The sequence below is a fragment of the Pseudophryne corroboree genome, chromosome 3 (genome assembly GCF_028390025.1).
Source record: "Pseudophryne corroboree isolate aPseCor3 chromosome 3, aPseCor3.hap2, whole genome shotgun sequence".
NCBI lineage: Eukaryota > Metazoa > Chordata > Amphibia > Anura > Myobatrachidae > Pseudophryne > Pseudophryne corroboree.
Window position 1 is genome coordinate 225,776,034 of NC_086446.1, and position 25,975 is coordinate 225,802,008.

Below are 25,975 nucleotides of genomic sequence, written 5' to 3' on the forward strand. Positions count from 1 at the left end.
CAGCTCAGAATTGTCCCTCTATCGTGGAAGTGCCATGGCCTGATCATTAGAAATATATGGCACTGAGCTGAATGCTTTATGCTGCAATTGTAGAGACTGGTACATAATTGCTCCCTAAACTCACCTTCTCCATCTCTGCCAGTGTATGAAAATATTCCCGAAAGTGAATATTGTTTAAACAAAGAATGGAATAACTAATCCACTGGTCACAAGGAATGTTCAGAATCCACCCAACTCCTCCGATAGATAAGGCAAACTCTTGGCTCACAAGTACATGCACATGACTGTAAAATACATATATTTGTGCAACAGTAGGCATTTGACACCCATGTGCTTTTGCAATGTATTCAATTATCATTACTGGAAGTACTGTAGGGTGGTCAATCCAGGGCCATTTTTTTCAATCCCGGGTATCAGGATTGAAAAATGATCAATCCCAGGATACCTGGGATTGGCTTCTTACTGTGTCCGCCTGTCCCCCACACACCGCCCCGCCTCTCCCCACCCGCCCTGCAGACATGCATCAACTCACCAAACTGTGCAGAGATGGGAGGGTGGGAAACTTCATTCAGATGTGGTGACTGCAGGGGGAGCCGCCTCACTTCTTTCAAATGCAGTGACTGCTGGGGGAGCCACCTCAATTCTTTCAAATGCAGTGACTGCAGGGGGAGCCGCCTCACTTCTTTCAAATGCAGTGACTGCAGGGGGAGCCGCCTCACTTCTTTCAAATGCAGTGACTGCAGGGGGAGCCGCCTCACTTCTTTTAAATGCAGTGACTGCAGGGGGAGCCGCCTCACTTTATTCAGCCACGGTGACTGCAGGGGGAGCCAGGAGGAGGTGGCGGTTGACTGCAGCATCACCATCGGGCTCAGCGGTGGGTGACTGCGCAGCGTGACCTCAGAGTCAGAGGTCACACTATGCAGGGGGAGCACATTGCTGCCTGGCATTAAAGGGCCGCCTGATGTCGCAATCCCTGAGATTGAAGCTTCCAATTCTAGGATTGAATCACGGACTATTTTTGGCCTAAATCCCGGGATCCCACCGATCCCAGGATTGGCCACCCTAACTGGAAGTGACAAGTTTCAGTTTCACTAGGGGCATCCACCACTTTCAGTAGGAAATGTACCAGTAGATTACATGCACATGCCCTTATTTATCAATGAGTGATAAATTTCACTGTGAGTGATATATTGCACCAGCCAATCCGCTCCTAACTGCCATGTTACAAACTGTGTTTGAAAAAAATGACAGGAGCAGATTGGCTGGTGCAATTTATGACTCACAGTAAAAAGTTATCACTCATAAGGGCCACAGTATCTAAATAAAAATGCTTCAGTCAAGCAAAAACCTTGTCTGTACACCCACATTCCTTGTCTTTTTCATCTATTGTATAGATGACTCCCAAAAAGTATTTTCTGACTCCTAAATGTATAAAAGTAACTACATAGTCTCTGAGTCGAGTCGTGCAGCATTTGATGTCAGTATTGCTTCTGCAACTTTTTTTTCTACTACTACTACTACTACTACTACTACTACTACTACTACTACTACAAGTCCTTCCCTGGTACACATCTTTCCATCTGCATGGGCAATGGCCGTGACACCCACTTTGCGCATCTTTAGACACCACCATTGTTCTTCCATGAAACTCGCACCTGCCCCGTGCTAGGTGCAGATTATCCATCAGAGAGTGGTCTCCAACAGGGGCGGATCCAGAAGAAAATGATAGGGGGGGCACCATGGAAGGGGCAAGTACATTTACGTGCGGCTTCGGTGCATGTGAGGTGGCGCTTCTTATACAATGCCCACAGTTGTAGCGCTCATTATGCAATGTCCACTGTACTGGTAGTGCCCCTTATATAGACCTCATAGTAGTGGTGCCCCTTTTGCAATGCCCGTATTGCCCCCAGTAGTAATGTTGCCTGTAGTAATGCCCCCAGTCATTATGCCCCCAGTGGTAATTCCCCTGCAGTTATGACCCCAGTAGTTTACCCCCCCCCCTTTAGTTTAGCCTCCCAGTGGTAATGCCCCCAGTAGTTTTGCCACCAGTAGTAATGCCCCCCTGTAGTTTGCCCCATCGTAGTTTAGCCCCTGTAGTTATGCCCCTTTGTAGCTTAGCCTTCAGTAGTAATGCCCCCAGTAGTTTGGCCCCTGTAGTTATCCCCCAGTAGTTTGGCCCCTGTAGTTAACCCCCAGTAGTTTGGCCCCCCCTGTAGTTAAGCCCCCAAGTAGTAATGCCCCTGTAGTTAAGCCGCCAGTAGTAATGCCCCTGTAGTTACGCCGCCAGTAGGTAGCACCTTTGTAGTTGGCCCCCAGTAATAGTCCCCCAGTAGTTTGCCCCCAGTAGATGCCCCCCAGTAATAATGTCCCCCAGCAGTTTGCCCCCAGTAGATGCCCCCCAGTAATAATGTCCCCCAGCAGTTTGCCCCCAGTAGTAATGCCCCCTAGGAGTTTGCCCCCAATAGATGACCCCCCAGTAGTAATGCCCCCCAGTAATAATGCCCCAGTAGATGGCCCCCAGTAAAAATGTCCCCCAGTAGCTGCCCCCAATAGATGACCCCCCCAGTAGTAATGCCCCCAGTAGATTCCCCCCAGTAATAATGCCCCCAGTAGCTGCCCCCTACGAGTTTGCCCCAATAGATGACCCCCCTGTAGTAATGCCCCCAGTAGATGCCCCTCAGTTATAATGCCCCCAGTAGTTTGCCCCCCCCAGTAGTAATGCCCCTTGTTGATGCCCCCCCAGTAGTAATGTCCCCCGTAGTTTGCCCCCAGTAGATGCCCTCGCTGCATTAAGGAAGAAAAAAACATACTTACCGAGCCCCGTTCCCGCTTCCAGGCCGCTGCAGTCCTCCTCCTCCCTGGGCGTCCGCTCTTCAGTCAGCACTATGAGAGAGACGTCATGACTGACGTCTCTCCCATAGCGCACGGCGCACAGTGACAGCGCCGGAAGCCGGAGCTCAGTACTGAGCTCCTGCCTCTGGCTGCCGCTGTGCAGGGAGACGGGCACCCGCTGGTAACACAATCTCAGCGGGCGCCCGTCATCTCCCTGTGCGGCGCCGGTGCCAGGGGGGTGGGACGGGGGACAGAAGACCACAAATGACAGGGAGGGCACGGGCCCGAGTGCCCCCCCCTGGATCCGCCACTGGTCTCCAATGTGAATGATTATGCATCTCAGTTTACAACCACTTCAGCGACACATCTGTGATACTGCCATAACACACCCATAAGGTGAACAGTCTCCGTGCGTCCGCATAGCCATCTCCCAGTCACCACCCACAATTTCAAGACATTTTGGAGACAGGCTCAGTCGCAGCTGTGCGTATGGACTCTTGATGCATGTGCAGTGCAACTGAGACGTATGTACAGAGGAAGAATAAAAATCCTGAACTGCATCCAACATTGACATTGCAACAAACTCAGAATCAGGCCCAGTGGCGTAGCTAGAAATCTTTCTCCCCCAAGCCAAAAAATCCTTCGGCGCCCCCCCATACCCCCCGTAATTGGCACTAGCAAAGGTAGAAAAATGCGCGCGCCGCAGGCGCGTGCCGACAAAATGGGGGTGTGGCTTTGTCAAAATGGGCGTGGCTTTGCGTGGAGGGCGTGGCATTGCAGGAAAAGACTACCTTATACCCCAGTTTTGCAACCTGCACGCCCAGACGTTGGCCACCACAGGAAAGAAAAATAATCCTGATTCATGCCCCTTACATTATTTGTCATTTTTCCTCCTTATAGTAATGCCCAGTATACATTATTCCACATACTGCAATGGCCCTTAGACATTATTCCACACACAATAATGCACATGACACAATATGCGCACACTGTAATGCCCCAGACACATTATGCCACACACCGTAATGCCTGTGATACATTATGACAGGAATCGCAATGCCCGTTATACATTATGCTACACACTGCAATGCCCCTGATACATTATAGCACATACAATGTCTGTGACACAGTATGACACACACCACAATGATCCTGAGACATTATACCACATACCACAATGCCCGTGATATAGTATACAACACACCGTAATGCCTGATACATTATGACACACACCGTAATGCCCATTACACATTAAGTTCTACAGTAAGGCTTCTAATTACTTATAATTTACCTGCTCGTTGCCAGGGGTTTCATGCTCTTGGTTCCATGCACGGTGCCAGGGGTTTTCATGCTCAGGGTGTCATGCTCGTTGCCAGGGGTTTCATGCACTGGGTGTCATGCTCGTTGCTAGGGGGTAGTGCTTGTTGCTAGGGCCATGCTCCCAGTGCCACATATGCCCCCAGTGCCAGATATTCCCCCACAGTGCCAGGTATATGCCCCTAGTGCCAGATATTCCCCCACAGTGCCAGGTACATGCCCCCAGTGCCACATATACCCCCCCCCCAGTGCCACATATGCCCCCTCAGTGCCTGCTCCCCCCAGTGCCAAATATTCCCCCACAGTGCCACATATGCCCCCTCAGTGCCTGCTCCCCCCAGTGCCAAATATTCCCCCACAGTGCCAGGTATATGCCCCCAGTGCCAGATATTCCCCCACAGTGCCAGGTATATGCCTCCAGTGCCAGATCTTCCCCCCACAGTGCCATGTATATGCCCCCAGTGCCAGATCTGCCCCCACAGTGCCAGGTATATGCCCCCAGTGCCAGATCTGCCCCCACAGTGCCAGGTATATGCCCCCAGTGCCAGATCTGCCCCCACAGTGCCAGGTATATGCCTCCAGTGACAGATCTTCCCCCCACAGTGCCAGGTATATGCCCCCAGTGCCAGATCTGCCCCCACAGTGCCAGATATATGCCCCCAGTGCCAGATCTGCCCCCACAGTGCCAGGTATATGCCCCCAGTGCCAGATCTGCCCCCACAGTGCCAGGTATATGACCCCAGTGCCAGATCTTCCCCCCACAGTGCCAGGTATATGCCCCCAGTGCCAGATCTGCCCCCCACAGTTCCAGGTATATGTCAATCTGTTCTAAGTCAGTGGCGCCCCCGCAGCCCCTCGCCCCCAAGCCACCGCGAGGACTGCGGGGGCAGTAGTTACGCCACTGATTCAGGCCCTATGTATACTAGTAGTGGGACATCAGATCTGTGAGATCATTGCGTTTACTATTAGAAGAAAAAAAATAACATAAAATAAAAGCAGACAGTAACATATGAGCATAGAAGCAAATCAATAATTAAACACATCCAACCAGCAAATGTAGCCTGATTTATGATTCAATGCATGTAGGAATGTTTTCTAGCTAAAATGCATGGGTTAGTAAGGTCCTGAATCTCTAATAATGCTAGACTTCTTATTGTGGATTGAAGATCTTACGAACTACATGCACTTAGCTAGAAAAATCACACTATACAGAAGCTTGGCTCAATCAATGCTCAGAATTGTGCTATAAGGAGAATTCTACTATAATCAACTACTGATATTATATATATATATATATATATATATATATATATATATATATATATATACTGCTCAAAAAAATAACAGGAACACTTAAACAACACAATGTAACTCCAAGTCAATCACACTTCTGTGAAATCAAACTGTCCACTTAGGAAGCAACTCTGATTGACAATGAATTTCACATGCTGTTGTGCAAATGGAATAGACAACAGGTGGAAATTATAGGCAATTAGCAAGACACCCCCAATAAAGGAGTTGTTCTGCAGTTGGTGACCACAGACCACTTCTCAGCTCCTATGCTTTCTGGCTGATGTTTTGGTCACTTTTGAAAGCTGGCGGTGCTTTCACTGTAGTAGTAGCATGAGACGGAGTCTACAACCCACATCAATGCGAGCTGTGGCAAGAAGGTTTGCTGTGTCTGTCAGCGTAGTATCCAGAGCATGGAGGCGCTACCAGGAGACAGGCCAGTACATCAGGAGACGTGGAGGTGGCCGTAGGAGGGCAACAACTAAACAGCAGGACCGCTACCTCCGCCTTTGTGCAAGGAGGAACACGAGGAGCACTGCCAGAGCTCTGCAAAATGACTTCCAGCAAGCCACAAATATGCATGTGTCTACTCAAACGATCAGAAACAGACTCCATGAGGGTGGTATGAGGGCCCGACGTCCACAGGTGGGGGTTGTGCTTACAGCCCAACACCGTGCAGGACGTTTGGCATTTGCCAGAGAACACCAAGATTGGCAAATTCGCCACTGGCGCCCTGTGCTCTTCACAGATGAAAGCAGGTTCTCACTGAGCACATGTGACAGACGTGACAGAGTTTGGAGATGCCAAGGAGAACGTTCTGCTGCCTGCAACATCCTCCAGCATGACCGGTTTGGCAGTGGGTCAGTAATGGTGTGGGGTGGCATTTCTTTGGGGGGCCGCACAGCCCTCCATGTGCTCGCCAGAGGTAGCTTGACTGCCATTAGGTACCGAGATGAGATGCTCAGACCCCTTGTGAGACCATATGCTGGTGCGGTTGGCCCTGGGTTCCTCCTAATGCAAGACAATGCTAGACCTCATGTGGCTGGAGTGTGTCAGCAGTTCCTGCAAGACGAAGGCATTGATGCTATGGACTGGCCCGCCCGTTCCCCAGACCTGAATCCAATTGAGCACATCTGGGACATCATGTCTCTCTCCATCCACCAACACTACGTTGCACCACAGATTATCCAGGAGTTGGCGGATGCTTTAGTCCAGTTCTGGGAGAAGATCCCTCAGGAGACCATCCGCCACCTCATCAGGAGCATGCCCAGGCATTGTAGGGAGGTCATACAGGCACGTGGAGGCCACACACACTACTGAGCCTCATTTTGACTTGTTTTAAGGACATTACATCAAAGTTGGATCAGCCTGTAGTGTGTTTTTCCACTTTAATTTTGAGTGTGACTTGAAATCCAGACCTCCATGGGTTAATATATTTGATTTCCATTGATAATTTTTGTGTGATTTTGTTGTCAGCACATTCAACTATGTAAAGAACAAAGTGTTTAAGAAGAATATTTCATTCATTCAGATCTAGGATTTGTTATTTTAGTGTTCCCTTTATTTTTTTGAGCAGTATATATATATAATATATATTATAGTACGTTGTAGTAAGATTCTCATAGTGGCTTGCCAAAAGAATCTATAGACTGTAGGACCAGAATACCGACAACGCATAGACAAACGCAGGAAGGGGGGGGGGGGTTCCGGTTGCCCAGAAACCCCCCTCCTCTTGGCAAGTGGCTCAAATTATAACAACAATAGCAGTGGTATATAATACAATTACTAGAGCTGCCGCCACATCATGCAGTTTAAGGGACAGAGCAGAGCTACTGCATATGCCCAGTGGTAGCAGCTTCTTCTACCGAGTTTACTGTGTGTGTGTGTGTGTGGATCTGAGTGCTCAGTCATTGCACTGGACTAGAGAGTAGCTACCAGGAAGAAGAGACAGGAGCCTTACCATGAGGTGGAAAAATGTGTGCTTAGAAAGTGCAGTACTGGTTTTATTATATCTGTGTCTTTATTTATTATGGTATGTTTAACATTTTCCTGACCACTTATTTAGACTATTTAAATATGTTTGATACAGCTTATACTATAGACCATCTATAGTGTTAAATATTAATACTGTATTCCATACAGTGTTTAAAAAGACCAATGTTTACATTAATATCCAGGGTCATTACTGGGTTCTTCTACCGCTCCCCCAGACTACTGCAGACGAGGAAATTGTGGACTGCATTTGGAAACCCCCGTCTAGAAATCCTGCGTTTGCCACTGCAACGGGATCCCGAAGGTAGGTAATGGCCTTGGGGTTAGGGTTAAGCACTTGTGGGATGGTTAGGGTAAAGCTGTGGGGAAGGGGAAGGCTAGGGTTAGGCTTCGCGAGGGGATTGTCAGGGCTAGGCTGATGGAGGGGGTGTGTGTAAAAATACTTACCATGTACCTTTGGGATTCTGACCACCAGGATCCCGCTGTCAATATTCTGACTGTCGGAATACCGACTGGGATTTCTTACCCAACCTGGGACAGTTATTAGCTGCAATACCCTATGTTTGCTATCTCTGCTGTTAACCCCTGCAGTACCACTGTGTTACTGCATTATCCTATACCTGCTGTTTATCAATAAACCCAGCATTCTGGTTAAGGACTTTCTGTGTAGCCTAACAGTCACTTTCACATCCGCTGTGCACATATTGTGACCACCATCCCATGGCAATAGGCTATCTATATCAACGCCCATGACTCTCAATATTTTAATCATGTAAATCCATTTTATGCATTAATAGCCATAACAAACTGATTTATTATGATATGAAACTAGATACCATTTTTTACTTGTATGTTAATTACTGTTATTATTGGAAATGGTAATTGCGTGTTAAAAGCAGTTAAATGTAACACTATCTCCCCACTTATGTTGCCAAAAACAGTGGCAGAACTTGTGTGTCGTCGCCCCAAGTGCAAAAATATACTTTGGGCAACCCCACGATCATAATATGCAACACACCAGTGGGTGATGGGAAGAAGCAATGGGTGGTTGGGAGAGGTAACACCTAGCAGGGAAAGGTAGTGAGTGACAGAAGTACAATCACACAGTGCTGTGCTTTATTGAGACCAAGTCAAAAAATATAGGGGTTGTGGCTTCATGGTGAAGGGTTGTTGCCACAGAATAGTACCAATTCCATTAGCACATTACACCACACAGTAGTGCCTGTTATTCAAATTACACCACACAGTAGTACTCCATATACATGTTATGCCACATGGTAGTACCCCTTATACACGTTATGTCACAGTAGAGACCCTTATACACGTTCCGCAACAGAAGAGCAACTAAAAAACCTTATGCCATGGTAGAGCCCCTTACACACACTATGCCAGGTACACAGAGCCGGCCCTAACCAATATGATGGCCTAGGCAAGATTTTGGCTGGTGCCCCCTAGCACCACTGCTAGTTCTACCTCTGACCCTACACCCCTTTCCCAGCACTATCACCCCTCACCCATTGCAGTCCTTATTTTGGTGTTCCTACACCCTATATTTTAAATAGGAACAGTGAGCACATTTGGTGCACAGCCCAAAAGAGGTATTTTTGCTGGCAAGGGGCATGGCCACACAATAGTACCCCCTATTCAAATTACGCTACACAATAGTGCAACTTTATTCACATTGGCCCTCATTCCGAGTTGTTCGCTCGCAAGCTGCTTTTAGCAGCATTGCACACGCTAAGCCGCTGCCTACTGGGAGTGAATCTTAGCTTAGCAAAATTGCGAACGAAAGATTCTCAAAATTGCGATTAGAAATTTCTTTGCAGTTTCTGAGTAGCTCGATACTGACTCTGCCACTGCGATCAGTTCAGTCAGTTTCATTCCTGGTTTGACGTCACAAACACACCCAGCGTTCGCCCAGACACTCCCCCGTTTCTCCAGCCACTCCCGCGTTTTTCCCAGAAACGGCAGCGTTTTTTCACACACTCCCATAAAACGGCCAGTTTCCGCCCAGAAACACCCACTTCTGTCGATCACACTACGATCACCAGAACGAAGAAAAAACCTTGTAATGCCGTGAGTAAAATACCAAACTTCTTAGCAAATTTACTTGGCGCAGTCACAGTGCGAACATTGCGCATGCGCAATTAGCGGAAAATCGCTGCGATGCGAAGAAAATTACCGAGCGAACAACTCGGAATGAGGGCTTTATGTCATGCAATACTGTCCCTAATTCACGTTACATCACACAGTAGTACCACTTTACCTTCTATACGTTACTCCTCACAATGGTGCTCCTTGGGGGTAATTCAGATCTGATCGTAGCAGCAAATTTGTTAGCAGTTGGGCAAAACCATGTGCAATGCAGGTGTGGCATATATAACATTTGCAGATAGAGTTAGATTTGGGTGGGTTATTTTGTTTCTGTGCAGAGTAAATACTGCCTGCTTTATTTTTACACTGCAATTTAGATTTCAGTTTGAACAGATCCCACCCAAATCTAACTCTCTCTGCACGTTATACCTGACCACCCTTCAGTGCACATGGGCCCTCATTCCGAGTTGTTCGCTCGCTAGCTGCTTTTAGCAGCTGTGCAAATGCTAAGCCGCCGCCCACTGGGAGTGTATCTTAGCCTAGCAGAAGTGCAAACGAAAGGATCGCAGAATGGCACCAAAATATTTTCGGGCAGTTTCTCAGTAGCTCCAGACCTACTCCTAGCTTGCGATCACTTCAGACTATTTAGTTCCTGTTTTGACATCACAAACATGCCCTGCGTTCGGCCAGGCACGCCAGCGTTTGTATCTGACACGCCTGCGTTTATCAGCACACTCCCTGAAAACGGTCAGTTACCTCTCAGAGATGCCCCATTCCTGTCAATCACTCAGCGGTCAGCAGTGCGACTGAAAAGCGTCGCTAGACTTTGTGTGAAACTGCATCGTTTGTTGTGAAAGTACGTTGCGCGTGCGCATTGCGTACCATACACATGCGCAGAAGTGCCAATTTTTTCCCTGATCGCTGCGCTGCGAACAACGGCAGCTAGCGATCAACTCGGAATGACCCCCATGGTTTTGACCAACTGCTAACAAATTTTTTGCTATGATCAGGTCTGAATTATTCACATTACACTAAACTGCTCCTTATTCACATTTCACCACACCATATTGCTCCTTATTCACATTAGACCACACAGTAGTGCCCTTTCTATACGTTACACAACACAGTAGAGCACCTTATACACATAATGCCACACATTAGTAATTAGTACAGGTTGAGTATCCCTTATCCAAAATGCTTGGGACCAGAGGTATTTTGGATATCGGATTTTTCCGTATTTTGGAATAATTGCATACCATAATGAGTTATCATGGTGATGGGACCTAAATCTAAGCACAGAATACATTTATGTTACATATACACCTTATACACACAGCCTGAAGGTAATTTTAGACAATATTTTTTAGAACTTTGTGTATTAAACAAAGTTTGTGTACATTGAGCCATCAAAAAACAAAGGTTCCACTATCTCACTCTCACTCAAAAAAGTCAGTATTTCGGAATATTCCGTATTTCGGAATATTTGGATATGGGATACTCAACCTGTATTAGTAATTAGTAATTAATTTATATACATAATACCACACAATAATGCCCCTTACACATGACACACTTTATTAATGTCCTTATAAACATAATGCACCTTACACATTATACCAACCTTTATTAATGCCCTTATACACATAATATAAATACACATATGCTGCACATTATTAATGCCCTTAGACACATAATGACACACATAATGTCACTTACACATGTCGCACACAGTGGTAGAACTAGCGAGCGGTGGGCCCAGGTGCTACAAAATGCTTTGGGGCCCACCGCTCATCCCGTCCAAGTCCACCCCCTCACCCCTGGAGAAGATCTGGTGTGGGGGGCCTGCTCAGGGCCAGGGAAATGGATACCTAGCAACAGTGCCGTTACTAGACATTTTAGCGCTGTGTGCAAGAAATGGCATCGGACCCCCCCCCTATGTAAAACAGGGGCAGTGCGTGCTAATGGCGTGCGCAAAAAATATAGGGGTATGGCTTCATGGGGAAGGGTGTGGCCACAAAATAATACCAATTCATATAACGGTGCACAGTAGTCTCCATTATTCAAATTACGCCGCACAGTAGCACCACTACACCAGGTAGAGCCCCTTTTACACATTATGGCGGACAGATTCCCCTTTTTACACATTACGGCAGACAGCATCCCCTTTTTACACATTACGGCAGACGGCGTCCCCTTATTACACATTACGGCAGACAGCGTCCCCTTATTACACATTACGACAGACAGCGTCCCCTTATAACACATTAAGGCAGTAAGATAGATAGATAGAAAGATAGATACTGTCTCTGCTGGCAGTCAGGCTTCTCGGTGCAGGCAGTCAGGCAGATCCCGGGCAGGGGAGAAGGAGGAGGGAGGGGGACTCGGGAGTCGCAGCAGCGCAATGTAATTGGTGGAGGTGCTGCTGCAGCTGTCCCTCTCCATCCACATAGGCTGTCCTCCGCCGCTGTGATGAGGGAAGCGCCTCCCAGCATTCACAGCGGTGGCTAGCCGATGTGGAAGGAGAGGGACAGCTGCAGCAGAGCCTCCACCAATTACACTGCGCCGCTGCGGCTCCCTCCTCCCCCACCCCCACCCCCCGTGGCCCCTGCGTCCCTGTACTCTTCACCCAGCAGCAGGCGGCATGTAATGAGCCAGTTTGACTCATTACATGCAGCGCTGGATTTGGGCCCCCTGACAATGGCGGGCCCAGTGCAAGGCACCACTTGCACTGGTGGTAGTTCGACCACTGGCCACACATTATTAATGCCCTTATACACATAATTACACTTACACATATGCCGAACACTGTTGCGCAACCAACCCACCTGCACACAGCACTCACACGGCTGCTAATACTGTGACCTCTGCCTCTGCTTGTATACAGATGTGTCCTCTTAAATCTTGCCTCAATACGTCATGCAGCAGGATATGCCTGGCGCGAGTCAGCTGGCAGCTTTGCTAACATTGGGTGCCTATTTTTGATATAAATGCATCTTATTTGCATTACTGTATGGCTAGGATGCACAAGCAGCTTCTGCTGATTAAAATGATATGCGGCATGCCTATATTCTGTGTGCGACTGTGGCTGTATCTGTATACGAAATGCTACACACAGAATATAGGCATGCGGCATATCATTTTAATGACCAGAAGCTGCTTGTGCCCATATGCATACCAAATGCCCTAGGCAGTTGCCTAGTTTGCCTATGCCTAGGGCCGGCTCTGCAGGTACAGCCCCTACACCTCCTTCCTCCTCATTTCTTTATCTCTTCATTCCTCTCCACTCTGCAGGGTGTAGTGTCAGTGAACAGGGTGTAATGTCGGGAGGGAAGGTTATGTGTGAGCCCCACCCTCCCCCATCTTCCTGGAGCAGCTATGCTGTGGCTTACTCTACCTGTGCTGAGCAGCAGCAGCTAGATTCCCAGTGCCCGGAAGTCCATCTTCAGAGTAGGCACTGCAGAAGAGGAGAAGGGGCAGCGGAGCACCCAGGGTAGAGAGAGATATACACTATAATCCCCAGGGGCCCTGGTGCAATGCACCTGCTGCACCAATGGAAGTTCCGCCTCTGGTCAAAAGCCTCCTCCAAGGACCCTGGATACTTGCCCCTTGACAACTTTTAAACATATCAATAGGATTATATTTATACCAGTACATAAATCGCATGGTGCACAGTCAACTTTAATACTCTCCTTTGCCTCTCTTATGCGACCATTTATCATTAAATATTTACGGCATATTCCTGAAAACACACATTTTCAGTGGTAACCACTAATATTTAGTATTACCCCCTTGTATTAAGGAGGGATTATAGAAAATACTGTATCTCTGATATCTGCTGCAGTCCCTCCATTTCCAACTGCAGCTGTAACCCGCATAGGTTACTATGGGGGATGCGATGTTGTCAGTCTTACCAAGATCCGGAATGCAAAGCATGCACCATATGAAGATGGCAAAAGGCTGTTGGAGCCTACGGGCTACAGTTGGCAGAAAGCACTGGAAGAGATTTCCTCCAGAACCCTCCCCGGTAATGGCCACTGCACATGTGTGGTCAGCAGACTGCATGTGCACAGGATTCCTGGCACTGAAGTGTACTCATTGCATGGACGGGCTCCTTTTGCAGACCCTGTCCCTGCGTATTCTGATACATACAATTTTTGGTGTTAATATCATGCCTAAATTGCATTGCAAATGCATTTATTGATAGTCTTTTCTTGTTTTTATTCGAATGAATGCAGGGGTTATGGATAACAGTGCTGTCACCCAACTATTGAAGAGAAGATTAATTTGGATATAGGACCTGAAGGGGAATACACATAATAAGTCACCACCAGTGCAGATGGTTTTCTTCTTAAGTACAAAAGATGCCACACCTGAGGAGTGGCAGTGATATCAGAGGGAGGGGCACCTAGGGCTCTTGATCCAGCTCTGGTGACATATAAGTAGAATCCCTTAAATGCAATGGAATAGAAATAGAAATTATTTATATTAAAAAATGTACTTGTTATCACTGATGAAGCAGAAAACATTGTGACCATGTTTCTGACAAAGTAATTGATCCCCTTAGTATAATACATTCCTGTACATACATGTTACATACCATGTTTCTGACAAAGTAATTGATCCCCTTAGTATAATACATTCCTGTATAATACATTCCTGTACATACATGTTTCCCTACCTCTGCCGCTTCACAGCCTTTGCTTTCTGATTTCTCCAATGTGGCTTTCTTTAGCACAGGCATTATATGACCGTAGTGATTTTGTTCTTGAAGAAAGGTAAATCTGTAAGAGGAGAAACATATAGTACATTGCATTAAATGTACAGTAAGAGAACACAATGTTTGTTATATGCATATCTTTGACTATAAACAATGAATGTACTTCTCATACAAGCAAAGTAATAACATTGTGGTTTCAAATGTTCACGGAGACTTAAGTCACCTATTGTAGTGACTGTGCAACCAAAATAAAGCACTCAAGGGGCTATCAGATTCTAGAAACTGTGTAGTGTTTCATCACATTATGTAGGCCCAGATTTATCAAGCCTGGATAGTGATAAATTGCACGGTGATAAAGTACCAACCAACCAGCTCCCAACTGCTATGTTACTGTGTTAGAAAAATGACAGTTAGGAGCTGGTTGGTTGGTCCTTTATCACCGTGCTATTTATCACTCTCCAAGGCTTGATAAATCTGGGCCTATTTCATGTAGGAATGGTTGACATCTTTTGAACAAGTGTACATAAGTGAGGAGAATAGGATACAGTGCCACATGTGGGATATAATCTCGGTAATATAAAAATCTAGATAAAAGATCTATAGAAATAGTCTGTATGACTACAATACCATAACCCCCTCCCAAAAAAAAAAAACCCCAAAAAACAAAAAGCATACGGGTGTCAGCCAGCCCCTAAAATATACAGTACAGGTATAATACTGTGGTATGTGTAGGAATCAAGGGATAGGGGTATCGGCGACTGGTGGTGTTAAAAAAACAAAATTCTATACTATGGTATTGGAAAACCTTTCATAAAAGCCAAAATCGGTTTGAGAGTAAAAATAAAACTGTTTTAATATACTGGATAAAAAGTACAATAAAAATTAACAGTAGATAGCATATGATAAAAAAAAACATGTAGAAGAAAAAATCTTATTATAGTATCGGACTTATCTTAGTATCAAATAGAGATCATAGGAGAACCAACGCATTTCATCCTTTAGGACTTCATCAAGGGGTCTAAATAAGTGTAAATCTTTATACTGTAAGTTGATTTACTATTTTTTTTTTAATTTATCAAAAGTGATCTCCATCATTAACAACTAATAATTTATTGTACTAACTCTTTAATCAGGCCTTTAAACACAGATTTTCTTTTAAATCCATGTATATTGTAGTAACTTTCAATCATAAAATAAAAAAAAGTGATTACAAAAGTTTTTGTTTTTTTTAAAGATCCCCAAGCTTTTGCCATTCATTTTAATGGTATGTTCATTTTACTGGTGTTTCTAGCATGTTTGTTACAGCCTGAGTAACTAGCCAATAGGAGTATGGGTGGCAGGCAGATAGAAGAGGGAGGCGCAGTTTGCCCTGTACCGACAGATGCAACTGTGATACACAGCACTGATCCCCATGGAGCGTAGGTTCCTGCAGACACCAGACCATATTAACAACAACAAAATAATTTACAGATACAGTTAGGGTTATGTTTTATTCGGCTCCTCTATGCTAATTTTGGTTTGCTCTGCTGCTGGGAAACCACCACTACTGGTCATTGGCATATTTTAGCAAGCCTGCGGCGTACAGAATTGTAGCTGAGAATACAACTGTGTGCACGGAAATCACACCAAATATAACTTTCCTACTGCTGTATACAGTACATCAAATCAAGCCCAATATTGGTATTTATTTATACATATAATTCTACCATCTCAACCTGTGTGTAAATGACTATTTCCAAAGAGATTGGGGGTCATTCTGAGTTGATCGCTCGCTAGCTACTTTTTGCAGCAGTGCAAACGCATAGTCGCTGCCCACTGGGAAGTATATTTTAGCTTTGCAAGTGTGCGAACGCCTGTGCAGCCAAGCAGTACAAAAACAGTTTGTGAAGCTTCTGAGTAGGTCTGAACTTACTCAGCCGCTATGATCACTTCAGCCTGTCCGGTCCCGGAATTGACGTCAGACACCCGCCCTGCAAACACTTGGACACGCCTGCGTTTTTCCAAGCACTCCCTGAAAACGGTCAGTTTACACCCATAAATGCCTTCTTCCTGTCAATCTCCTTGCGAACGGCTGTGCGAATGGATTCTTCGTTAAATCCATTGCCCAGCAACGATCCGCTTTGTACCCGTAAGATGAACGTGTGCATTGCGGTACATACGCACGTGCAGTAGTGCCCTGATCGCTGCGAAAAACGGCAGCGGGCATTCAGGTCGGAATGACACTCATTGTTCTATTTGACATTGGGAATTCCATCTAAATACTTACTTGTTGTGTTACAATCAACACATAGTAAGGAGGCACAGATGGTGTAATGGTTAGCATTACTGCCTTACAGCACTGAGGTCATGGGTTCAATTCCCACAACGGCCCTTTGTGTGTGCTTTTGTGGGTTTCCTCCATGTACACTGGTTTTCTCCCATAATCTGAAAATATACTGATACGTTAATTAGCTCCCAACAGAATTAACCCTAGTGTGTGTATACATGTGTTTAGGGCAGACTTGATGGGCCAAGTGGTTCTTATCTGCTGTCAAATTCTATGATAGTAGAAGTAGAATTGATTACCTTTATGCTTTGTTTTTTTATAAGTGTATGTACTAATAAAACTGTTACATTTTATGTGGTCTGCATAGAGTATATTATAAACCACTATTTTTATTTATATATTTTTTTTAAAGATTTTTTTTTAGCGCCTGTGAGGATTATTACCTTTTTTTTGTATTCCATTCGCACTGTGAAAACAGTCAACAAAATAAAAAAAAATATAAAATAGAGATGATCTTGTCAGTTTTTTATGATGCTTCTCTTTATGATGCAAATAAATTCAAGGTACTCACTACCCCAAAAAGTAATAAAGCGGAGGTAAGATGCAACTAGTGATTTACAGCAAGTAAAATGTCTTCAGGAACAATCTACAGGAAACGCATAAAGTTATGAATAGACCAAGAAATTAATGAACAATAAATCTTCCTTCCACCCTAAGAATTGACAGCATTTATTGTCATATTTATTACTGTAGGTGAAGAGCTTCTTGCAAACCAACATTATTTAGACTGTTGAATGGATCCTAACAAACATGGGGTCATTATTTGTGTAGTTTTTTTTTTTTTTTTTTTTTACTGCTGTAGGTTTTCTGGACAGTTGTCAGTGCATCATGCTGAGTATTTCAGTATATCATGCAAATACAGGAACATGTGTGTGTGAGATAGAGAGTAATGAGCAGCATGATGGCATAGTGGTTAGCATTACTGTCTTTAAACACTGAGGTCATGAGTTCAGTTTCTGACCAGAGCCCTATCTGTGTGATGTACTTGACATGTTTGTGTGGGTGTCCTCTGGGTGCTGTGGTTTCCACCCACACTCCAAGTCATTCTAGTGGGTTAATTGGACTCTGACAAAACTGAATGTAATATGTTTATGTGTGCTTATATATTATGGGGTTTAGACTCTAAGCTCCAATGGGGCAAGGACTGATATCAATGAAACATATTCTCTCTATAGCACTACTATAGAGTTTCTGATTTTCACGTTTGTTCATATAAATGAGTAATAAAAAGTTGGTAAATCCATAGAGATGTAAATGTCAGATGTATTAATGGAAGTAAATATTAATCCATGGTTCTTGGCGTTACCCGAGGAGCACCCGTAGCAGATATGGTAAAAAGTGACAGGACTTTTTTTGGTAGTTTATTAAATTCTGGACATTGGAGGTGCAATCCAAATTTTGATCCAATTGTCCATTTGGGCATTATCATTCATGCAATGCATGCCGTGCATCGATAATGACGGTATTATGTTAACCCCCTTTTCATCCCCATAGGGGAGGTTTATTAGTTTTCCTATTTCCCACCTGAAGAATACCTATGTTACATTTCAGCTTTCTAACCTATCGGGAAGTAAGAGAATTAGTGATGGATGAGTCAGTCAGTGAATGAGTGAAGGCTATCGCATATATATAGATCTGCAAATGACTGTGTTCTACCATAAGCATTAATGTTAAACATTGAAAGCCTGGGATCCATGAGGGTTGTGACCACATTGTAGAAACAAAGAGCCAAATAAGTCATTATTAATACTACTAAAGCTCTTTCAATCTTTAATTGCTTACCTGCAGCCAGTTTTTAATAGTAAGCACAACTCAAGCCATAGCACCAGACACGTATTGAATCACCTGGCATAAAGTGAATGATTGGATATGGGAGTATCAATGAGGGTTTGGGCATAAAACCAATTTTTAACTAAAATATCTTGAAAGTATTACCACATATATTAATATAAAGAACTGAAAGACTTGAGTTCAAGAGGGTGTGACCATATTATAGAAACCAAAAGATGCAGGATCTTCTGCGAGCATTACATGTTAATTCAACATATTTGAATACATGGTAAGCTCACAATCTCATGCCAAAGTGTTCCTTTTCTGGCCAGTCACATACTAGATATACAAATAGGAATATTCTCATGCATACTTCATCTCTCTCATATAGATACAGTGTATGGGTGTGTGTGTTTATACAGAAATAAGTGCTGTACTTGTTTGAATGAGCCATAATACAGTCTAATTCATTACCAATAATGTAGTGTTTAGCCTGACAACAATTTAACTTTAAAATCATTAGATTGGCTTTAATCTTGAATTAACATGCACCACAATACTTTTCAAAAACATGTTCAATGGACTTATTAAAATAGAGATTGTGACGTAAAAGCTAAGATTTCTGCTCTGGATTTTTGCCAGAATCAGTAGGTTCATTGATTACTTACAAAAATGAATTAGGTGCTGTTGTCCAAGTGACTGACTTGGTAACCCAGACTTGTTATTAGAGGCACCTGGTTAATGAGTGCTGGACCACATGGTTTATGTAGGATAATGTAGACTGCAGGGTTAGAACAATTATGCTTCCTTTACTTTTCTAGACATTCGTTCTAAGCACCAGGGCCCTACTCACTGGCCGACCCGCCGCCGAGCTGCCCGACGGCGGATACGGCCGACGAGCGACCCGGCGGCGGGGGGGGGGGGGGGGGCGGCAGTGACGGGGGGAGTGAAGTTTCTTCACTCCCCCCGTCACGCGGCTGCATTGAAGTGCAGGCAAATATGGACGAGATCGTCCATATTGGCCTGCATGCACAGCCGACGGGAGACCAGCGATGAACGAGCGCGGGGCCGCGCATCGTTCATCGCAGGAGTCTCCACACTGAAAGATATGAACGAGTTCTCGTTAATTTATGAATGAGATCGTTCATATCTTTCAAAAAATCGGCCAGTGTGTAGGGCCCTTCTATAATAGGCCCTACACACTGGCCGATTTTCTGAAAGATATGAACGAACTCGTTCATATCTTTCAGTGTGGAGACTCCAGCGATGAACGATGCGCGGCCCCGCGCTCGTTCATCGCTGGTCTCCCGTCGGCTGTGCATGCAGGCCAATATGGACGATCTCGTCCATATTTGCCTGCACTTCAATCTATGAGTAGTGTATAGGATTCTGGTAACTTGTTAGATCCTGCTGATTGCCAATCCTTAGCTAGTGTTCAATGTTTTAAAATTACAAAGCAACATTTCTATTTCAAGTAGTTTGGTTAAATGCACATTGGATTTGAATAAGAAGTAAAAGATCTTCTACACGTATCATTCTCCTAATTAGATTGTCTCCTGTCTCTTTCTTCACTGTTTCAATTTCATATAAAGCTTCCACAGTATAATGAAGACCTTGTACATAAGACAGAGAAACTTGTCAGCCATGCATATACATTATCTGCACTATAGAATATACGTCTGATATTTCCCTATATGGATATGCTGAATACTACTGTATATGATTGTTAATGCAACAAAGCAGTGCACATTACTGTATAACAACGATTGCCAGATAGGGCTGCTGATGTTATCACACTGACTCCATTAATAATTAAATGACCACAGAAAGCATCAATTGAATATGTATAGTGTTCAAACCAAGAGGTCTTAACAGCAAATTGAACTTAAAAAGAGAACTCGGGCTTGATACAGACAGCTACTGAGAAGCTATTTGGCTCCTACTACGAAACTTTCTCTCTCTTCATTCTGTTGTGAACATCTGTTTCAGCTGCAATTACCAGCGCATCCTCTTTCATTTAATTGAACTAAAATGACCCGGATTCTGAGCACTCAAGAAAAGCATGGTATTAATATTTATCTGTCCAGCGCCTATGGAAAGCTGGATGTACAGTATTGGAATTCAGCAGTCACTTCTGCAACCCAGCAGTGCCAATATCACCACTCTCTCATTTCATTTAAAGTAATCTGAAGGCGGCACAGTTCCCAGACTGTTAAAACTGTAAAAGCCTCCTTGTAGAGTAAACGGTACAGTGGAATAATGTGAGCGCTTACCTGCTGCACACACTTGATCTGTCTCAGAAAGTCTTCTTAGGAGCGGCAAGTAGCTCACAGCAATGACAAGTGGTGGTAAGTGAATATTGCTGCCGCCTGTGCCGCTGTCCATGGTGCTGATCCTATCCCCATGGCTGGGAGACGGTGCCACTGTCCTGCATTCTATAGGATCTGGGACATGCCACTAGTGTTACACTAGATCTGCCCTCAGACACCTCTTCCTGCCCACCTTTCGGTGCTCTTGCTGGATGACTCCTCCCTGTATCTTCCTATTCGTGCAGATTTAAATTACAGGCGACAAACCTGGTTGGAGATCCTGCCTTCCACAGAGGGCAACTTCATCTGCACATTGCTGTAGTCCACATGTCAATCGAACTAGTGTTCCGTGGAGTATATTGAAATGCCACACTGCCCTATTATTTGCGAGTCCCAATTACATAGATCTGTGCGATTATCATTATTTAAACAGTCGGCAATTGTTTTATTGTGCAAGTAAATGTAACATACTGCTGCTAGAATCCATAATTATGTATGTCTTTTATTGCTAGAATTCTTAAACAGACTTTACATACAGTGTATCAAGTATACTAATGTTTTTATATGTGTTTTTATATATTTCACAGCAGGTAGATTTTATCTGTTCCCAATACACAATATTTAATGTTTGAAGACGAATTTTTTTTTTTTTACTGAATTGTATTTATTTACTGTACTTGGGTTTGTTTTTTAAATTATTATTATTATTTCATTATTTCTCTCATTCTTTCTGGTCCTTTATTCACTCACACTCCCCTTATTCTATTTTCCCCTCTTGTATTCATTTTCTTTTATTCACTTTCATTACTTATTTCTCTCTTTCACATCCTTTCTCTCTATTTTTATTTCTCATTCTCTTGTCTCACTCTCCCACTTTTTGCATTGTCTCTCATTCGTTGTCACATTTATTTCTCTTTCATTCTTTATTTTTCTTTGATTTATTTCTAATCCATAGTCTTTTTTTTTTGTAATTTTTTTGTCATTACTCTCATCCGTTCTCGCCCTTTCGCATTTTTCTTTTCTCTCGTTTGTGTAATTCTAATATGATATATGTTCTCCATTAAGCTCCCTAATATTCTTATAAATTAAAGAGTATTGATCAGTTTTTGTTTTAGAGTATAATTACTGTACAACCCTCTCAACCACAGGTTGCAATCTCTGAATATCGGTGTCTATAACAGCCTTCCTAGTTAAGGGGAGTTTCCAAAATGCGAAGTTATTTGCGTGACATTGCGATTGCTGCTTTGCCTAGAAATATGGTATGCATGTGAGTGCAGTTGGAACGTTCTGCTGAGAATGGGGTTTTACTGATGTGTCACAGAAACGTTTATCAGAGTGTTATGTGACGCATGTATAAACGGATTACATGGATGGAGACTGAAACCTGAAGTCATTACGGATATGTGATTTCCCAGTCAAATTCATGTCTGTATTTGGACAGCGGCTCTCAGTTTTAGAACTGCACTGTAATCTATTGAACGGTGAGAGGTGTGTGAGAGTGTAAGGTTGATTAATGGGTTTCTTTTGCACTTTTTGAAAGCCGTCATCTTTGTACAAGCTTGATGGACACACTGTATTACATATTTATTGATAGCCTCCTTTTTTTTCTAAAATAATCAACTTGGAAGATTGGGTCTATCAGACAGAGGCGTAATGATGCACAGTGTTAGACATATAGTCTTGAAGACCAATACATCTTATAATAAACATGGTCATTGAGAAATGAATGCAAACAGTACGTCATAAAGTAGGATTGTCTTCACTTCAGTAACTGAAGTAGTGCGTGTTACTGTATATACATTGTATAGTTCTATATACAAGTATAAGACACTCCCAAAAGTGCACTTCTCAATGTTTTAATAGTATTGCTGTTGTCATTTAAATATATTTGGTATACTTTGCAACCTAGCCATGTAAAGAAAGAAAGGTGTTTTTTTCTTTAAATAAATCCAGTCAGTTAATGCTACTTTATATCTTAATCATTTATTTGTGATGTTTATGTAGCACAGAACATGATACGGCTATTTGACATGATGTAATTTTCTTCAAACTCAATGAGACGATTTAACTAATGTGTAGTAATTGTACAAAGTAAAATTAAACATCTTTAGTTATAATAAGGAAGGGTAGGGTGTACGAGAGACATTTACTTGTTTAGAATCAAATCACAAAATATAGATATTTACAATATTTATCAATTTTATTTCCCTGAATATGCAACATAAGTCATTTGATATAGTTTGTCTTTTATACAGATATACAGTATATCACACAGTATGGGCTTTAAAAATAAGAAACAGTTTCACAATACTGCACCTAGTTTTTCTTTTGAAGAGCTGTGGGTTATTACCTAGCATGACCTTTATGGACTGATTATTTCAAACCATTTTTTTTATTGTTGTCAAGAAACGAATATCATAAAAATAGGTTTAACAGAAAGCATTGTGACATCATATGGTTGTGAAAGGTACAATTATGGATTGCAGGTTGGTGCATAAACACATGGCTGATTCTTTACTTTCCACCACTTTAGGCAATACCTGAACTTCATATAGTCTAGCTATACTCATATTCAGATGAGTCTTCATCAGACATGTATTTACCTGCCTGGGCTCCATGGTAATTGTCCATACTATTCTCTTGAACGTCTCCATCTTTAATTATGCCCTTGCGAGACTTAGCCCTGCGCTCCTCCATTTTAATGGTATCATACAAACCCTTAGGTTCCTCATCGAGTAGTATGTTCCTCTCTGAATGAGAGGGTTTCATCTGGCACACGTTTCTGAGGAGCAGAAGAGCAGGAGCATACAGTACATTGGCAAGTCCCATGCCAAGATTTAATTGGGTGAACCCCGTAGTATGTACAATTTGACTCGCCACTATAGGCCCCATGGCATAAGCCACTGAATAGGATATGTCTGCGATGGCATAGACACTTCCATACACGGAGACGTGGCGCAGATCTACGAGTAAGGCTAGAGTGGGCAAGAGAGCAGTATCTACTAAGGCAATGCCAAAGCATAAACCACACAATGGGACAATAAGCTGCTCGAAACTTTTACAGGCTGGCACTGTGCATGAGCTGGCACCTATTATAACCATTCCTATGGCACCATAGAACCATTGGTATTGAGGGTAATTAGCAGCAAGCTTTACAGTGATATAAACACCTAATATATGTGGGAAAAAGGCTGGCAACCAAGTGAGACCCATTTGCCATTCAGAGGCACCCATAGTTGTCTTCATCCAGTTTGCTATAGTGGGTTCCAAAAACGCCAGAGGGATGTTACAGGTGGTCAGTGCCCCTGCCACCACTGCAATATAAGGATCAATCATGAGTCTGTGAATGGGTGTGCCCACAGGCATGTTCTCTCTAGTCCTATTGGCAAAGGGTTTGATGACTACTAACAAGAGAATACCATCAATGAGGGAGATGCAAGCTAGAACTAAGAAGGGGACTCTCTTACCCACGAACTGGTAGAATATGCCTCCAAACGGGGGCGCCACCAAACTCCCGAAGGAGATAAACGCTAAGGCTATGCCCAGGGCTTTGCTCCTCTCTGCCTCCTCAGTGTACTTGTCTGCAATCATAGCGATCCCAGACGTGTCTGCAAAGGCAGAGCCCAAACCTTGTAAGCTCCTCGCTACAAACAGGGTGGCATAATTTTCTGCAAATGCAAAAATAACAGTAGAAAAGAACATGACAATGAGTCCAATGAAAAGAGGGATGTCATAGCCAACCCTGTCTATGAAGGTGCCACTCAGTGGATTGACAAGCAGCTGTAGGATGGCTTTAGAGGCAAACAGGACTCCTATTTTGATGTCTTCATTCTCTGTGGGATACGGGGGTCTGATGATCGATTTATTGGAATGAGATGCACTTAAATTTAGATCTCTGAAATGTTTTTCGCTATCCAGTCTCATACTTTCAATGTAGTCTGGGATTATGGGTACTATCACCATGTAAAGCATATTATCAAGAAAAAGGGCCACACACACAATGAACAGGATGAGTCTCCGCTGGTGGTGAGCTTCCTTCATGGCTGAGCCAATCTGTTTAGTTCTTTCCCCCATGGCATCTGATAGTTTCTCCACCGCAGACTTGGCTGCCCCCGGTGTGTTCTCTGAAGCCATGTTGTCTCCCTGCTGTCTCACTGCTGGTCACAGCAACCACACAATCCCAGCGGACCCTTCCCACTCTGATAGACAAGTCTCAGGAGGGCAGTTTGGAGCATAGAGGGACCATTCAGGAGATTAGAGGCGCCATTCAAACGGGGCCCTGTAAAAATAATACATTGCTGTTAACAAATTGGCAATAGCAACTAAAATGACAATGAAATCATCTGCAAACAATTAATGATAAAACATCATTTGCACTTTGAGAATGTTCAATATAAAGGCTATACAGCAGCACATTAGTAAAATAATGGTGATAATTACAATATCCGAAACTAAGCAGAGCAAGCAAGTTTCATGGAATACATACAATACATTGCCATTGGACATATGTGCTTTCTGAATACAAGTTCTTTATGCTGGTAATTGCTAATAACCAGGAACAAGCAATTAGCATTATTTTTATTATAGTCATCATCTCATAAATTATTGTTTCTATAAGAAAGCTTCCTCCCTGTCCGCTGTTCTGCACGCACAGCTAGTGGTGCCGTCCCTCACCCATCCCTGTACAGAAGCCAGAGACCAGCACTGACTGTATAGGAAGAAATCACTTACTTCTCTGTCTTTGCTTGTACTCAGCTCCAGTGCACAAGAAACATCCTCGCAACAGAGTGTGAGCGCTCAGCAGCTGAGATGATGACCACAGCCTTATCCAGAGAGGAGAGCAGGAGAATGGCTTAATTAGTGCTGGCAAGCTCGGTGCTTCTTGATTTGAGATTCATATCTCGCTGTGATTGAACCATTGGAGAGGTCTCCACTTCACCCAAGCAGCCATCCTTCCCTTTGTGATGCCATTGGCACAAATTGAGTTGCATGCTTCTTGATTCCTTTACTTTCTTTACACCGAGGGCTGTGACGCGCAGTTAGCTTTAGCCCCCAAGTGGCTACTTCGAGAGCGGCGTCTCCTTATGCTAATTTAACACATGGAAGAACCTTAACCAATTACCAAGGGCTGACCCCTCCCCTCTCACTTGCTTCGTAGGCATCATAAATAGGAGAGGCGCTCCCCTCTCTGCTTACACACTAGTGTATATATACTGTATGTGTGTGTGTATTATTTCATCTCTCTCTCTCTCTCTCTCTCTCAATCTATGTACATTTATTTATACCTAGACAAAGATGTGGATAAGTATATACAGTATCTACACACAC

The 25,975-nt window shown here is 43.7% G+C and overlaps 2 protein-coding genes across 2 annotated transcripts in view; both read right to left on the reverse strand.

Annotated features, from left to right (window-relative positions):
* The window catches only part of CHAT (choline O-acetyltransferase), a 248,852-nt gene extending 228,049 nt beyond the window's left edge, over nt 1-20,803 (reverse strand). Inside the window, exons 1-2 of the mRNA XM_063958862.1 lie at nt 20,612-20,803; nt 14,204-14,306 (exon numbers count right to left, since the gene is read on the reverse strand). Of these exons, the coding sequence (XP_063814932.1) occupies nt 14,204-14,266 (63 nt within the window). The 5' untranslated portion in view covers nt 14,267-14,306; nt 20,612-20,803. The remainder of the gene's footprint in view (nt 1-14,203; nt 14,307-20,611) is intronic.
* A 2,025-nt stretch (nt 20,804-22,828) lies between these two features.
* Nucleotides 22,829-25,714, reverse strand: SLC18A3 (solute carrier family 18 member A3). Its single transcript, XM_063963456.1, has 2 exons — nt 25,379-25,714; nt 22,829-24,926 (listed from the first exon to the last, which is right to left on the reverse strand). Exon 2 carries the CDS (start codon nt 24,779-24,781, stop codon nt 23,204-23,206), a length of 1,578 nt encoding a protein of 525 aa, XP_063819526.1. The 5' UTR covers nt 24,782-24,926; nt 25,379-25,714; the 3' UTR covers nt 22,829-23,203.
* Nucleotides 25,715-25,975: the final 261 nt, after the last annotated feature.

What these genes read in the sequence shown, in the direction of transcription:
- SLC18A3 (XM_063963456.1), bottom strand. Translation starts at nt 24,781, where the DNA reads ATGGCTTCAGAGAACACACCGGGGGCAGCCAAGTCTGCGGTGGAGAAA.